General features: G+C 52.8%; 1 protein-coding gene across 1 annotated transcript; it reads left to right on the top strand.

The window, feature by feature from the left end:
* The first annotated feature begins 2,462 nt into the window (after window positions 1-2,462).
* DNAJB1 (DnaJ heat shock protein family (Hsp40) member B1) lies at window positions 2,463-6,165 on the top strand. Its single transcript, XM_047095093.1, has 3 exons — window positions 2,463-2,743; window positions 3,937-4,517; window positions 4,751-6,165. The coding sequence occupies exons 1-3, from the start codon at window positions 2,533-2,535 to the stop codon at window positions 4,979-4,981; spliced, it is 1,023 nt and encodes a 340-aa protein (XP_046951049.1). The 5' UTR covers window positions 2,463-2,532; the 3' UTR covers window positions 4,982-6,165.
* The last annotated feature ends 11,114 nt before the right edge of the window (window positions 6,166-17,279 follow it).

The raw sequence follows: 17,279 nt of genomic DNA, 5'->3' as shown, positions 1-17,279 counted from the left end.
GTCCAATGAATGTCCAGGTCAAAAAATCCTAAGGAGAGGTGTTGGGGTTATTTTGCATATATTGGCGTTAAACAAAAATTCCTGAACATGACCCAGACTCACACAAGGAAGAGGGAGTCTCCAGCCCTAAGTTTGCCCCCAAATACAAAGACACCCAAAGTCATGTAAAGACCTTTGGAGGCTGCCATATTTGTAACTCTAAATTCATACTAGGGGCGCCTGGGTGGCTCAGTCGGTTGAGCGTCCGACTTCGGCTCGTCATGATCTCACAGCTGGTGAGTTCAAGCCCCACGTTGGGCTCTGTGTTGACAACTCAGAGCCTGGAGCCTGCTTTCGATTCTGTGTCTCCCTCCCCCTCTGCCACTAACCCACTCGCATTCTGTCTCTGTCTCTCTCAAAAATAAATAAATGTTAAAAATTTTTGTTTTAATAAATTAAATTCATACTATAAAATACTAGCATGTAAGCATGAAATCCACAAGCGCTGGATATTCCTTCCTGATGATGACTCTCCAGCTATTTATGTAACTTTCTGAAAAATTGAATTATTTCCCCCCTATGATGGTTCAGGACCCTGCTGTGTGTACTCACGGGTGCCCAGCCCAGATCCATCCTCCTGGGTTGACCAGTGTGTGTACTAATCCAGTCCTTAGTGACACAGTTACCCTTGGTGGGGTCAGTGAGTGGCCAAGGATGGCCAGAATCCCCCAGCTGGAAAGAGCGGAAAGCCATGGTCTTCCTTCTCAGGAGTTTCAGCTTGCACAGGGGTGGCAGTCTCTAGAAGCTTTTTGCTGTGACGCTGCCAGGAAGGGGGTGGCTCAGCAGCCCATCATTCAACAAGACAGTTAGTCACCCCTTTGATAGTGCTTCCTCTGTGCCGGGTCTGTCCTGGACACTTTACAAATGTTGACTCATGTCAATTTCTTTTTTTTTTTTCATGTTTATTTATTTTTGAGAGAGAGACAGAGAGACAGAGAGCAAGCAGGGGAGGGGCAGAGAGAGAGGGAGACACAGAATCCGAAGCAGGCTCCAGGCTCTGAGCTGTCAGCACAGAGCCCAACGCAGGACTCGAACTCACGAACTGTGAGATCGTGACCTGAGCTGAAGTCAGATACTCAGCCCACTGAGCCACCCAGGTGCCCCAACTCATGTCGGTTTCAAAGCCCTGTGAGGCGGGTACAACTAACTGCTGCCCCCATTGTACAGATGAGGAAACTGAGGCCCCACATGGCTCAGTAACCAGCCCAAGATGGTGCAGCCAGGGAATACTAGAACTGGAAATGAAACCTGCTGTCTGGCTCCAGAGCCAGCTGCACACCACCCTGACCTCCCAAGCAGTTCTTCCAGGAACATTCCGCCTCAGCCACCATCACTGCCAACCGCTTTTTCCCTACGGCCTTCTCAGGTGGTACCCCTTTCTGAGCCTCCTTTCGCCATCAGCCCTGTCTTTGACCACAGGCACCCCAGACTGTCAGAGCCAAAGGGGATCATGTTGCCCACAGAGGAGGAAACAGAGGCCCTGTGGGGTGTATGACACGTCCATGTCCCCCCAAATCATAAATGTAGTGGGGAGAAAAATGAAGCAGATGCATTAGAAACAGGCAGGAATACTTACGAGCGTCCACTGTGACCGGGCACCAGACACTGTTCCAGGCACTGGAGACCCAGCACTGACAACTGCAGGCCGGGAGGGAGGTGAATTGAACACGAAAAGTCAAAGAACGAGATAACTTCAGATTTCAATGGCAGGTAAAGCGAAAGGCACGAGGAGGAGCCTTTTTCCCCCGGAGGGAAGATTACTCCGGAGAAGTGAGCTTTGGTCCTGGAGCCTCACCCTGCTTTATGGTGAGGACAGGGACAGTCCTGGGCCTCCTAATTGCATTCTCCCCACAGCCAAGAGAACGGTGGGTGTTTTTATCCCCCTGTTACATAAGTCGGCGTAGCGGGGGAAACCTGCGGCAAGGGAAGATTAGTCAACTTGCTCAGAATCACCCGGAGGGGAACCCACCCCCGGAGCCCGGTGAGATGTGTGCGACCAGCTCTACTGTCACCTGGGGCAAGGCGGGGCAGCTCTGATGGGCGTGGCCGCCTCCAGCCCTGCCCCTTGCCGGAGGGCAGTGTCGTAACCTATTGACCCAGGCTTCGGACCGGACTCGCCGCAGGCCGGGTCAGCAAAGGCAGTCAAAGAAGGTCGCGATTGGCTCCCCGCAGAGAGTGGGCGGGGCCTCCTTCGCTCGGTGCGCGCGCCGCCGCCGGGATGCGTTGCGGGGGGGGGGGGGGGGGGGGGGGTAGCGGGAAGGGGCGTGGCCGTGGGCGGGCGGCCGTTGGCAGCGTGGCCCCGCCCCGGATGTCGCGCGTCGCGGACTGGGCGGCGGCGATTGGTCGGAGCGGCGCAGGGGGCGGGGCGGAAGGTTCTGGAGGGGGCTGGCGGGCTCTGGAAGCTTCCGCCGGACGGGTATATAGAGTCCGGGACGGGGCGGCGGCGAAGCCGGGGTACGGCGATAGCTGGGCGGCGGGCCGCAGGCGAGGGCTATGGGCAAGGACTATTATCAGACGCTGGGCCTGGCCCGCGGCGCTTCGGACGAGGAAATCAAGCGGGCTTACCGCCGCCAGGCGCTGCGCTACCACCCAGACAAGAACAAGGAGCCCGGCGCCGAGGAGAAGTTCAAGGAGATCGCCGAGGCCTACGACGTGCTCAGCGACCCGCGCAAGCGCGAGATCTTCGACCGCTACGGGGAAGAAGGTGCGTGCGCGCGCGGCTAGGGGCGCGCCCCCGCCGTTTGACTGAAGGGGAAACCGAGGCTCGGTGGCCAGGCTGCGGCGTCCCCGGGGGACGCCCCGGTCCCGGTGGGCGAGCAGCCCCCGCCCTCCGGCCACGCGGGCCTCCGCCCTCGGATTGGCGGCCGCCCGATGGGAGGAGGAGTCCTGGCCGCTGTGCTTGCCCAGAAGCTTCTAGCAAGTCTGGGGCTGCCCCTCCCTAGGCGCCTCCGCCCACGTCCCCGAGCGGCCCCGGGGGTGCGGGTGCGGGCGGCAAGGAGGACAGCCTTAGTCGGGCCGGTGGCGCTAGGGCCCCGGGGGTCCGGGGCTCACCTGGGCCGAGGTGGCAGGCGCTGGCGTCCAGGGGCGCAGGGCGGGGCCTCTGGCTGCGCGCCGGGCACGACCTGCGAGCCGCGAGCCTGCGACGAGCGCGCCGATTAGCGCCGACCTCGCTCCGGGGCCCCTGTGAGGGCGGAGTGAGGTAATCCCTGTAAAGTGCTTACCTAACCTGGTGCCAGGCACGTAGATGGCAGCGGGCGCCGGAGCAGTCCAGGTGCGGGGAGCGGCGGGGCCCGCCTCTGCCCGGCCTCCTCGGCGTAGGCCTCTTCGGGCAGGAGGAGGAAGCTTTCTTGTTGTCCAGTTGCCCGTTGATGACTCAGACTGGTTTCTGCGCTGGGTCTTAAGAAATGAAGTGGCTTCTTATGTAAGGATGGTGACAATTGGTGTCAGGGTGTGAGATTCTGAAAAGCTGTGTTTATTGTTTTGCTTTCACTTCTGCACTTCACACTTGACCAGCTCTAAAGTATTTTTAAGAGGAAGCGCTTACTGAAGGTGGACCCGGGATCATGTCTTTTTCGTCTGATCTCTTAATGGGTTCTTTGTAAGTTTTCACCTCCACGCAGGGAGGATAGGCAGTCAAGAAGTGGCAGGAGTTGGGTGGCCCTCAGAGTGGGCGCTTGGGCCCCTTGCCACTGTCCTGGCACCCTGAAGTACCTGGAGGAGGGGCGGTAAAAGCTTAGGGTTCTTCCTTGATCTTCTGTGACAGAGAAGGGAGGCTAAAAGAATTTTCCGCCCCCCCCCCCCCCCCATGGCTCCCAAGCTTTTTTCCCTTAGCGAAAGGTCTTAGAGGGAGAGAGGCTCCCCGCCAACCATCTGATTTCTTCTGACTTTGCCTTTCAGGCCTAAAGGGTGGTGGCCCCAGTGGCGGGAGCAGCGGTGGTGCTAACGGTACCTCTTTCAGCTATACGTTCCACGGAGACCCTCATGCCATGTTCGCTGAGTTCTTCGGTGGCCGCAATCCCTTTGACAACTTTTTTGGGCAGCGGAATGGGGAGGAAGGCATGGACATTGACGACCCGTTCTCTGGCTTACCCATGGGCATGGGTGGCTTCACCAACCTGAACTTTGTCCGCTCCCGTCCTGCCCAAGAGCCCACACGAAAGAAGCAAGATCCCCCCGTCACACACGACCTCAGGGTCTCGCTTGAAGAGATCTATAGCGGCTGTACCAAGAAGATGAAAATCTCCCATAAGCGGCTGAACCCCGATGGAAAGAGCATTCGCAACGAAGACAAGATCTTGACCATCGAAGTAAAGCGGGGCTGGAAAGAAGGGACCAAAATCACCTTCCCCAAGGAAGGCGACCAGACCTCCAACAACATTCCAGCTGACATTGTCTTTGTTTTAAAGGACAAGCCACACAATATCTTTAAGAGAGATGGCTCTGACGTCATTTACCCAGCCAGGATCAGCCTTCGGGAGGTAGGATGCTAAGTAGGGTGGTATGGGGGGGGGGGGGAGGCGATTGGTTTTTGAAGCGTTCGACTTCATGACAGATACTTCTGAGCACTCAGGGGACAGGGCAAGACTGATCCAGGGACCTGGTTTTAGCGATAGGGACCTGGTGGCGCTTATCCTACATCAAACAGCGTCCGGGCAGGAGTCGAGCGCCCTAAGCTGCCTTCCATCTAACGTTCTCTCTTTGCTCTCCCAAGGCTCTGTGTGGCTGCACGGTGAACGTACCCACTCTGGACGGCAGGACCATACCCGTCGTGTTCAAAGATGTCATCAGGCCTGGCATGAGGCGAAAAGTTCCTGGAGAAGGCCTCCCCCTCCCCAAAACGCCCGAGAAACGCGGGGACCTCATTATTGAGTTCGAAGTGATCTTCCCTGAAAGGATCCCCCAGACATCAAGAACCGTACTGGAGCAGGTTCTTCCGATATAGTCACCAGGGTTTCCCAAGGACTGACCGGGGACCTTTCCAGAGCTCAAGGATTTCCAGACTGTTCCACCAGTTGTGGACCCATGAGAGGGCGGGAGGGCCCAGGGAGGGCTTTCGTACTGCTGAATGTTTTCCAGAGAACATATTACAATCTTTCAAAGTCGTGCACTAGACTTAAGTGGTTTTTCGAGTGATAGGGCGGCAGGTGGTGGGGACCGCAGGAAAAGGCCTTTCAGTCTGTCCCACTGGGTCCTGCAGCCCTCCTCGGATGGGCCCACGCCCTCCTCCAGGCCGTGCCTGTGGGCGAGAGGCAGACCCACAGCTGGACTTGATCCGTCTGTAGCCCTTTGCTTGTGTGGCCATTAGTTGGTATCAGCCTGCCGTCTCGGTTCCCAGGCCCTGTATGCTCCTCAGTTTTTGTTGTGTGAGCAGTTCGTGTTTTATTCTGTATTTGTCTCCCACGTCTTGCTGTTCCTCTGAAGAATCCTATTTTCTCTTTCGCCATCTCAAATTGAGAACTGACCTAGACTGTTTTTGCAAAACTGCCTGGCCGGCACCCACAAGCAATACCTCTCGTTCCAGCAGGACCAAGGGCGCCGGCCTCGTGTGAATGAGCTGCACAGACGCTTCTCCCTGGAGGGCCTAGGGCCCTGGACAGAGCTGGGGGCCTTCTCGACCCCTGGCTCCGAGGCCAAGTGCACTCACTTAGGGGTCATACTCTTTCTTTTTTCTGTAAGGCAATCTTTAGGCACACCTGGGACCTACCGGCGACCCGGGTAATTTTGTGTTTAACGGACTCTGGACTCTTTCAAAAGGATCTGATCCTTTTGATTTTGCACAGCCCTGGCTATAATCCCTTTTGATAAAAGGGTCTTTGCTTCTGATTATAGGAGCACTGTGGAACGTTTGTAAATATGTTTTTATAATTCCGTGTAACGTTGGTGTGCACTCACAGGAAATCGGCCCCCGGCAACTGCTGCTTTCTGTATTGGGCCATGATGGAACTCCAAAGGAACCTTGGGAGTCGGGGAGGGGGGCAGGGAGGGAACAAAGTGTCTGTTCCCTGCAGGCCAGTCTGGTGCTCAGACATTGGGACTCATTGTAAGCTGCCACTGCCAGCACGAGACCAAAGCGTGTGACTTGTCAATGTGCAGCACGACAGCATTAAAGACCGATGCTAAACCTCAGGGGGGCAGTCCTGCGACTCTGTTTGAGGGCTTTGCTGGCTGGGGCTGGGGCGGTGGCTGGGCGTCCCTCAGATGCAGTCAGGTGGGAGGCAGGAGTCCCCTGCGAGAGGGAGAGAAGTCTCCCAGGGCTACGTGGGGAGCAGAGAACGTCCGTCCACACCACCTACATGCACGCGATCCAGGCATCCAGAGAGCCCAATGGATTTGAAGCTCTGTTTTGTGAAGGTTGGGGCTGGAGTTAAGCAGTTCACTTTCCCGTGTTCCAGGCAGAGCCTGGTTGCTGGGGCCAAGGGGTGGTGTAGGGCCTGCCCTGTGATCCCCGTGCACTCCTTTCTTGCCGGAACAGGCAGAGTGGCAGGCAGGCCCTGGCCAAACCAGACCCGAATTCCAGCCCAGGGCTGAGCTCCTCCTGGAGAAGACACATTCCCTGCCCTGGCTTCATTCGCAGGCCGCTGAAGTTGCTTTTGCTTTGTAACTTTTTTTTTTTTAAGAAAACTGGTTTTATTACACAGTAAGTAATTACAGAGGCTTAAAACAGTGGTATTGCTACTTTGCTATGAGATGTCTTAAAAACAGCGTTTAAAATCAATCAAGGAGTGGCTTTCCCTTCCGACTGAAAGGTGACCACTGGGAGCGAATGGGGGCTGGGCTGTCCAAGAGAAGTTTCTGCAAGCAATGGGAATTTTTAGGTCGTCTTTAAATGGGACTGCTTTAAGATTCAACAAAATACATTCAGCCTCTCCGTTGTTCCAGTCACATTTCCAGGGCTCGGCAGCAGCCACACACAGCTAGTGGCAAGTGCTGGACAGCACAGATCAGAGGGCTTGCCCCCCAAACCTAAGATGGGGCTCTCAGCCCAGAGGACGCCGTCCCAGTTGGGAGGCGACCCTGAGTGTCAGAGCCATAAGGGAGCTTGTCACAGATGTTTACTGAGCTACCTCAGGCACCAAGATGACCCTTCCTGCAGAATTGGCCCTGGCCTTGGGTCGTAGGCCACCCCTCCCCCGGAGTGCCATCCCTGTGCCCGTCACCGTTAGGTGGTAGGTCCCTGCAACCTTCCTGTCAAAGTCACCGACACAAAAGCACACAAAACCTTAAAGTGCACACAGTTCTGGGAACTTCTAGAAATCACCTACCCAGCACAGTGGGTGGGGCAGTGGGATTCTTTAGGAACGTGTTCGTGGTGAAAAGGACAAAAAGGACCCAGGTGGACAGAAAACCGGCCCCTCTGACACTGCGTTGTTTTGCCACGGGGGGCCTGGCGCATGCCTCTGTGTGTGTGTGTGTGTGTGTGTGTCCCGAGGTTTGGTGTATCTCCCAAGAGACTCCTCCCTCGCTTCCTTGGCTTCCCTTTAGGGGATTTCTTCTTTCCCACGCGGACTCTGAGCACATTCCAGAACTTCGTGTCAGTCCGTGTGGAGCTGCGTCTTAAGCCACCGGCCCAGCAGTCATGTTTTAACATCACTTAAACAGTGCAAAACCCAAGATGCACGTTTGGCCTGTGGACAGAAGCGGAGTCCCCTCCCTCCTCCGGGCCTGCAGTTCCCTCAGCTGCTGTCCCTGTACGGACTGGCCACGGCATCACGAGAGCTTTCCCTTTAGAAAAAGGAAAACGATTTTTGTGTGCGCATTCTCTCCAGAGGCTGTTTAAGCATAATTTCTAAAATGTCAGTCTGTTTTTGCCCAGGTAATCTGTCACTACTAGACTCTGGAGGGGACAGAATGAAAATCCTCCCCTCCACCCTGCTATTCGAGTCCACCCCCAACGAATGTCCCCAGTTTCTCAGGTACCTTCCCTGAGTCGCTGCACAAATCAATTTTTCCTTTTACACAAAGGGTGTATACTGTGCACTCTGCATTTCCCCCCTCACGTGTGGTGGAAATAGCGAGCTTCCTCATTCCTGTTAAGAGTGTGCCTTTATCCTGCCAGGACTACCTAGCTGGATGTGAAGATCCAGACCGGTGTTCGGTGGCCCCTACCTCTCCCCTAGCCATTGTTCTTGCTTCCAGATTCGAGTCCGGGACAACCACTTGTGTGACCTTGGTCAGGTGACTCAGCCTCTCTGTGCCTCAGTTTCTTCAACTGTGAAACGGCATAACAGTACCTCTTCTAGGATTGTAAGGGTTTTCTGGATATGGAGATAATAACACCCACCCACACACACACCCACACACACACACACACACACACACACACCAGGACCCAGCATAGAAGAAGCACCATATGAGGGACGCCTGGGTGGCTCAGTCGTTTGAGAGTCAGACTTTGGCTCTCGCGATTCATGAGTTCAAGCCCTACATCGGGCTTGCTCGCTGCAGTTGCTGAGGAGCTTGCTTCGGATCCTCCGTCCTCCTCTCTCTGCCCCTCCCCTGCTCTTTCTGTCAAAAAATAAATATTAAAAATAAAAAGAATAAGCACTGTGTGCCAGTTATTATGTGAAGGTTTCTTATTCCACAGCTGGAAACCCCAAAAGCCTTTGGGGGTGAGTGCTCTCAGCTGAGCTCCAGGAACCCACTTGCCAGGGGATCCCCTGAGACATTCAGCGCACCCTGAGGAAGCTGTACCTGAAGCAGGATCACTCCCATTGCAATCTCAATGTGACAACCAGCTCACTCGAAAGATGCAGAGCACCAGGCTCCAGAACGGAGCAGCCCCCTCGCCCCTTGAATCCCAACTCTGTCACTCTGCTGTTGTGTGTCCCTGGGCACGTGACTTTTTTACCACTCTGAGTCTCAGTGGCCTCCTTTAAAAAAACGACACAGGGGCGCCTGGGTGGCGCAGTCGGTGAAGCGTCCGACTTCAGCCAGGTCACGATCTCGCGGTCCGTGAGTTCGAGCCCTGCGTCAGGCTCTGGGCAGATGGCTCGGAGCCTGGAGCCTGTTTCCGATTCTGTGTCTCCCTCTCTCTCTGCCCCTCCCCCGTTCATGCTCTGTCTCTCTCTGTCCCAAAAATAAATAAATGTTGAAAAAAAAAATTAAAAAAAAAAAAAAAACGACAAACGAGGCACAGACTTCATAGCGTTCCAAGTGAAAAGTGGGTAAGTTAATGCAGCAGGGAAGAAGAGCACATGAAATTATGAACTTGGCTTCTGTGCACACTCAAGGGGGTGCTGAGTTCAAGTTCTGCTCGCTGCGTTCCCATGAGAAAATGGCAAAACCTCTCAAAGCCTCAGTTTCCTCCCTTGTAAAACAGGACAATTCCAGCTAGCTCTCCCTTCTCACTGCCCCCAGGCCAAAACTCAGTTAACCCCTGAGGTCTCTGTGCCGCAGACCTGGCACAGAGCTAGTGTGCAATTAACACGAGCAAATATTTCTAAAGCACTTAGTTGAAAGCCTGTCCCGGGTCGTCTTTTTCTTCAATTTTCTTTCTTTCTTTCTTTTTCTTTCTTTCTTTTTTCTTTTTTCTCTTCTCTTCTCTTCTTTTCTTTTCTTTCTTTTTCTTTTTTTTATGGAGGCTCTACACCCAACATTGGGCTTGAACTCACGACCCAGAGATCATGAGTCCCATGTTCTACTGACTGAGCCAGCCAGGCGCCCCATGTCCCACGCCTTAAATATTATTCTTATTAATTATTGAGGTACACAGCATAGCACCTGACACGTCGTAAGTATTGTTCATTCCATCAACATTTATTGACCACCTACTGTGGACCCAGCCCCTGTACTTAATGCTAGGGACACAGCAGTGAACAACCCCGGCAAAACTTCCTGCCTTTGGCAGAGCTAACAGTTGAGTGGGGGGGGGGGGGTGTGTGGAGAAAATAAGGATAAATAAATAAAACAACTAATGTACTAGATAATGGGGAGAGTGATGAAAATATGAAACATGGGGGTAGAGAGTTTGGGGTATTTTTAAAACTTTTTTTTAATGTTTATTTTTGAGAGAGACACAGACAGAATGCAAGTGGGTTAGGGGCAGAGAGAGGGAGGCACAGAATCCGAAGCAGGCTCCAGGCTCCGAGCTGTCAGCACAGAGCCCGACGTGGGGCTTGAACTCACGAGCTGTGAGATCGTGACCTGAGCCGAAGTCGGACGCTCAACCGACTGAGCCACCCAGGTGCCCCTTGGGGTATTTTATTTTAAAACACAGTTAGCGAACGCCTCTTCGAGAAGGTGATATTTGAGCAAAGACTTGAAGGAGGTCACTTCTTCGGGTGGATATGGAGGGAAGGGTGTTCCAGGCAGAGGGAGCAGCCTGTGCAAAGGCCCTGAGGCAGGGGTGTGTCTGAGATATTTAAGGAGCAGCCAGGAGCCCAGTGAGGCTGGAGCAGAGTAAGTGAGGGGTGAGTGGGAGGAAGCGAGGGCAGGGGGTGACGAGGCAGTGGTGCAGGACCTGGGGCCACTGGGAGGACTTCAGCGTTTCCTGAGTGAGGTAGGAACTTGCAAGCATTTTGGTTTTTGCTTTGTCTTAATTTTCCTCCGTTCGGGTGGAGGGTGGGGCGTGTCATTTGATTGTATAACTTCGAGTCCCTGAGACAGATCATCAGACTCTCGAAACTTCAACGTACCAACCTTTTGTCTGAAAAGAGCACAGCGCAAACAATAAGTATCTGTGTTTTCTATTACAATCTAGTTCTTAAAGTACATGTGCTCATCATGCTCTCTCGCACCGACCTGAGCATGCTCCCCTGGTCTGCTGATCCCACGCTTGCCCGAGGAGGGGTGGAGGTGGGGCGTCTGATTTCTGAGTTCTCAAACTACGATTATTCGGTCAGACATCTTCCCTCATGAAGGGAGGAGAGACAACCTCAGGAAAGAGCCTCAAGCCCCTGCCACCCCCCCCCCCCCCGCCAACCCTAGTTTCCTGGAGGTCACAAACCATGCCCTAACAATCTTTCCATCGCCGGTGCTCACAGCAGTGCCTGGCCCAGAAACTGCCCTCTGAGCGTTTGTCAAATGAGTAATTGAGTGACAAACTGATTCAGACAAGAGGACTGGCCACATGTATCCTGTGACCACTGATGTTAGGGCGTGTGCAGAGGAAAGACAACCCAGCCCTGGGAAGGGTCCCCCCCCCCCCCGTGCCCCACTTGCCCCAGCTCCCACCTGGTAGAAATGGCTGTTCTCTTGGGCTCCAGGAAAAGCCCCTCGTTCCTGGGGTCCTTTTCCCACTTCGTGATTCATGGCTTAGTCATTAGGCACAGTTCCTAAGTGGCAGGTCAACACTAAGCCCTAGGAGACTCAGAGACCCAGCGGCCGGGGGGGGGGGGGGGGGGGAGGGGGTTCGTTCCCGAACCCTTACCAAGTCAGAAGTTTTAGGTTCCTGGGGCTGCCGTAACAAGGTGCCACAGACTATGTGGCTTGAAACAACGGTAATTCATTCTTCCACAGGACAGGAGGCCAAAAGTCCGAAACCAAGGTGTGAGCAAGGTTGGTTCCTTCTGGAGGCTGTGAGGAAGATCCGTCCTGTGCCTCTCTGCCCCAGTCCCTGCCTCCCCCTCCCAGGGCCCTCCTCCCCCTGCCTGTCTCTGGGTCCTCTCTTCTGTCTCTTATAAGGACGCTTGTTAGATTCAGGGGCCCGCCGTAATCCAGGCTGATCTCACCTCAAGATCCTTAACTTAATTACCTCTGCAAAGACCCTTCCTTATTCCAAATTGGGTCACATTGACAGTTTCAGAGACACGGACGTACCTTTGGGAGGCCACCATTCAGCCCACTACACTGGGCAAGGCACTGCCCATGACCGTAGGGCTTGGAGGGAAGAGGCCTGGCCCTGGGGGAACAGGCCAGGGGACAGGAGTCTGTCAGAGCTCGAGGATGGGCCAGGGAAGCCGAAGCCCCCACCCCTTGAGTCTCTTAGGCACGCAAGGGGTGTGAGCTGACAAAGGCTGGGCTGAGGAGTGAGGCCCTCGGGTGCCTGGAACAGAGAGGGTAGGACAGGGTAGGGCGGGGCCTGGCCTGGGTGAGACAGGCCGGGTGCCAGAGCCCTGCTGAGGCAGGCCTACAAGCCTGAGGCAGAAGAGAAGCCTGTTGAAAGAGTCTGAGTCAGGAGGGACAGGGCCTGGTTTGCCTTTGCTGGAAGTCCCGGCTGAGGCCCTGGGTGTTTTGTCTCAGTGGGGGCCCAGCTTTCCTTGGGAAGGTATTGGTGGACATCAGTATGACCGGGCCTGACTCCAGATGGGCTACTTCAGCAAAGGGTGTTTTGTGGGCAGATGGCCTTTTGGGGGGGGGCCTTCAGCAGAGGAGGGGACAGGACCTGACTTACGAGCTCTCAGGCGCCCTCTGGCCGCTGTTGGGGTTGTAGGTCTGGGAATGGAGAGAGGACGGAGCTGGGAGAGATGCCACAAGTCAGCTGCTTGGGGGGCTGGACGAGGCAAGGGGCCAAGGCGGTGGTGGGAAATCACCAGCGATGCATTTCAAAAAGAGAGCTGCCCATTGGCCCTCCAGAAAACAGTGCTGCTTCAGGGTTTTATCATGACATCCTAGAATCCAGCAGCAAAAGGCAGCTGCTCGAGCAGAGTCTGAGAGACCTGGGGCCAGAGGACCCAGCCTGGGAAGGGCCACCTCCTTTGCTTCCCCTCCAGGCCCGTCCCGCTGAGACCACTCCTGCCAGGCTGATAGGGGGACCCCAAGCACAGGCCATCAAACTCCCAAGATCACTGTGGCCAGGGCATTGTCCCTCCTTGGTCCTCCCTGTCCCCCATGGCTCAGAGCAGGCCCCACCCACCCAGAGGGGTATCTTGGGGTTGAAAACACCACACCTATGAGTCACTGTTCAACTTCGAGCTAGTGGCTGCCCCTCTCTGAGCCTCAGCCTCCTCCTCTGTAGAATAGGGGTGATATCCAGTGGGATTATTCATGAAAAGCAGGCAGCACAGACCCTGGTACATAGTAAGAGCTTAATAAAGGTGTCTGTTTCTATCATGTTTCTATCATGACATACTGAGGTCATCTCTGTGACCACAACACCGTTTAGTAATAGCAGCTGGTGTTCATTGAGCATTTACTATCTGCCCAACACGACTGTAGGCACTTGACACAGAAGAGCTCATTTTATTCTGACGTAATCATAACAGCTTTAGGAGGTGGGTCCTATTATTATTCCCATTTTAGAGAGGAGGAGACTGAGGCACACAGGGCGAAGGGGCTTGCCCGGGGCCACACAGCCGGCGACCAGTAGAGGTGATGGAGAAAAAAGACTGTATCCTACCCCACAACCTGAGGTGGACGAGAGATGGAATAAAAGACATAGAACGAATAGAAGCAAAAGCAAAGCAAAACCATAGAACGAATAGAAGAAAATACAGAAGAATGACTTTGTGACTTAAGAGCCCCTTTAATGAAACATCATGGGTGGAAACCACAAGCGAGTAAGTCCTGTTGTATTGCAGCTGAGAATTTTCTTCCAAGAAAGGATATAATGGTGACACGAATCATCACATGGCAGAATGGGAGAATATGTTCGCAATGCCTCATACTGCACCTACCTCACAGGGCTGTTAAGAGAGTTACACGGCTCAGGAGCACCTGGGTGGCTCAGTAGGTGAAGCGTGCGACTTCGGCTCCAGTCACAATCTCACAGTTTGTGAGGCCAAGCACCGCGTCGGGCTCCGTGCTGACAGCTCAGAGCCTGGAGCCTGCTTCGGATTCTGTGTCTCCCTATCTATGCCCCTCCCAGGCTCCTGCTGTCTCTCTCTCTCTCTCTCTCTCTCTCTCTCTAAAATAAATAAACATTAAAAAAAATTTTAAATAATAAAAAACAAATAGGTGAAAGTAATTTGAGTAGTACATTTTATGCAGCCCAATACATCCACATTATTATTATTATTATAACGTAGACAGAATAAAAATGAGCTAATGAGATATTTTACATCTTTTACATCTTTTTACATCTTTTCTTTGTACTAAGTTTCCGAAATCTGGTGTGTATTTTACACTTAGCACATCGCAATTTGTATTTGCCGTATTTCAAGTGCTCATACCTACATGTGGAGAGCAGAGATTTCGTGTAGGACAGATCGGATGGGACAGGGCACAGCTAGATTCTATGAGGAGCACATGCAAATCAACGAGTAAAAGACGGCAACCCAAGTGCAAACAGGGCAAAGAATATGAACAGGCAATTTACAAAAGAGGAGAAACTGAAGGCGATCAAGCAAATGAGGAGATGCTCAAAGTGACCTGAAATCAGAGAAATGTGAAAGATAGCAATGGTGATGTCACTTGACATCGAGTCAGAGTGGTAAAAATCAGAAGCTGGATAAAGCTAACAGCTGGTGGAGATGTGGGTACATGGGACCCTCTGCACTGACAGAAGGTGTGGCTGGGGGCAGCCAGTCCAGGACGCCACACAGCAACGGACTGTGCCCTGTGATCCAGCATCTCTGCAACCAGGTCTCTCTCTTAGGGAGATTTCCACACAGGTCTCTGAAGGGACATGTCCAAGGCTGCAGTGGCTGGGAGCTGGAGGCTGCCTGATGTCCATCCCCAGGGGACAGAGTCGTAAGACGTGAGGGATGCATCTGTGGAACATCAAGTAGAAATCAGAAGAAAACAGACGCAAGAGATTGACAACACGGATGGATACTGAAGTCCTACTGCAAGACAAGCAAACAAGCAAGCAAGCAATACAGTGCTAACTGGAAAAGGAAAGTAAGAAGCCAAATGTAATAGAATACTCACATAAAACAAGGCACATTTTCAAGGAAACATACAAACAGAAAGGTGCACATTAAGCCCATGGCAGTGTTGCACCAGAGATGGGAGGGAATTGGGGGGTATTTTTCCCTAATGTTTATTTTGAAATTTCCAAAGGTACAGAAAACTCACAAGAAGGGGCACCTGGGTGACTCAGTTGGTTAGCATCCGATGTTTGGTTTCAGCTCAGGTCACGATCTCGAGGTTCGTGAGTTCAAGCCCCGAGTCAGGTTCTGTGCTGACAGTGCGAAGCCTGCTTGGGATCCTCTCTCTCTCTCCCTTTCCTTCTTTCTGCCCCTCCCCTGCTCCTGTTCGCTCTTTTGCTCTCTCTCAAAATAAATAAATAAACTTAAAAAAAAAAAAAGAGGGGCCCCTGGATGGCTCAGTCGGTTGAGGGACCGACTTTGGCTTGGGTCATGATCTCACGGCTCGTGAGTTCAAGCCCTGCATCAGGCTCTGTACTGACAGCTCAGAGCCTGGAGTCTGCTTCGGATCCTCTCTCTCTGCCCCTCCCCCACTCACTCTCTCTCTCAAAAATAAATAAACATTAAAAAAAGAAAACTTGGGGCGCCTGGGTGGCTCAGTAGGTTAAACGCCCAACTTTGCTCAGGTCATGATCTCACAGTCCATGAGTTCGAGCCCACGTGGGGCTCTATGCTGACAGCTCAGAGCCTGGAGCCTGCTTCAGATTCTGTGTCTCCCTCTCTCTCCGCCCCTCTCCACTTGCTCTCTCTCTCTCTCTCTCTCTCTCTCTGTCTCTCAAAAACAAACATTAAAAAAAAAAGAAAACTTAGGGCGCCTGGGTGGCTCAGTTGGTTAAGTGTCCGACTTCGGCTCAGGTCATGATCTCGCGGTTCATGACTTTGAGCCCTACGTCGAGTTCTGTGCTGACAGCTCAGAGACTGGATCTTGCTTTGAATTCTGTGCCTCCCTCTCTCTCTGTTCCTTCCCCACTTGTGCTCTGTCTCACCGTCTCTCTCTCTCAAAAATAGAGAATAAAAAAATGTATGGGAAAAAAAAAGAAAACTCACAAGAACAGTAAAATAATACCCATATGCTTACTTACTCTCCTGGCTTCAGCGACAATTGTTACTATTTTGCCACATTTGCTCACGCTATCTCTCCTCCCCTCCTCTATATTAATACTAATGTATACCATATTATGATGTTGTATATAATATATATACACATACGGTTTTCTTCTGAGCTATTTGGCAGTCGCAACCATCACAAATTTACCACTAAAGAATTCAGTGTGTTTTTCCCACAAATAAGAACATTCTCTTATCCAACCACGGTGCACTGCCCACATTCAGGAAATTTAACCTGGATATGATATTATCTAAGATCCACCCACATTCAAATATCCTCGAGTATCCCCAGAATATCTTTTGTAGCTGTTTCATCCTTTTTTTTTTTAAAGAAAATTATCAAGGATCCAATCAAGGATTATACATTGATTCTGGCTGTCATCTCTTTGTTTCCTTCAGTCTAGAACAGTTTCCCGGCATTTCATTCATTCACTCCTTCATTCATTCGATGAATAGATGGATTTTCCCTTTCATGACATAGATCTGTTTGAAGAGTCCAGGCACTTTTGGTGTTTGTTTTTTGGTTTGGGGTTTTTTTGTTTGTTTATTTGTTTGTCGGCAGAATGCCCCTTAATCAGGAAGTATCTGGTTGTGTCCTTATGATTAGACTCAGGTTAAACACTTTGGACAGGACCAAGTACTTTGCAGGTGTCCTTCTCAGTACATCACAGCAAGATGCATGTGAGGTCAGCCTGTCCCATCCCTGATGTTAATTTTGATCATTTGGTTAAAGTGGTGACTGCCAACTTTCTCCATGGTGAATTTTCTGAGGTATCTTTTTCCCACTGTAATTAACAAGTAATTTGTGGGCTGGTCCTTCGAGACTGTGAATATCTACTCCCCCACTGAGGAGCCTAGCCTGAATTAATTATTCCTCTACTGGCTGCAAAATGGGGATTTTCTCACTCAATCTTTCCTTCGGCACATTTTAGCTGGCACTCCAGACTTTTTCCTCCCCCCAAAGGGGCAAGAGGTGGCCACCTCTGCGCCCTTGGACAACCCCCACACCCCTCCCTGGGCGCCTCATCAGTCAACAGGTGGATCCAGGTGGATTCTGCTCAGGACTCTGCTGTCCCCGTGGCCCCACATACTGTCCTCTTCAGGTGTGTGGGAGGCAGCTCAGATGCCAGGCACAAGCAGGGCAGTGGGTGCAGTCCCACAGAGGACACTGGCCCAGCCACAGCAACCGATCACTCAGTGGGGATGGCAGAGGTCAGCAGAACAGGAAGAGAAGGACAATAGCTGTGCCTGTTGCCACGGCAGTGGCAGTGTTTGCCAGCTGGGTGGGGCCGGTCTCGCTCGAAGCCGTCAGTGGCTAAGCCCAGGCCACACTCTCCTCTTCCACTTCTCCCCTCGGTAGGCCCTGGCGGGGCTGGGATGTGCAAC

The sequence above is a fragment of the Lynx rufus genome, unplaced genomic scaffold (genome assembly GCF_022079265.1).
Source record: "Lynx rufus isolate CCGP_SWC_20201006 ecotype Redwood Valley unplaced genomic scaffold, mLynRuf1.p SCAF_4, whole genome shotgun sequence".
NCBI lineage: Eukaryota > Metazoa > Chordata > Mammalia > Carnivora > Felidae > Lynx > Lynx rufus.
This window is presented reverse-complemented; position numbering and strand designations above follow the sequence as displayed.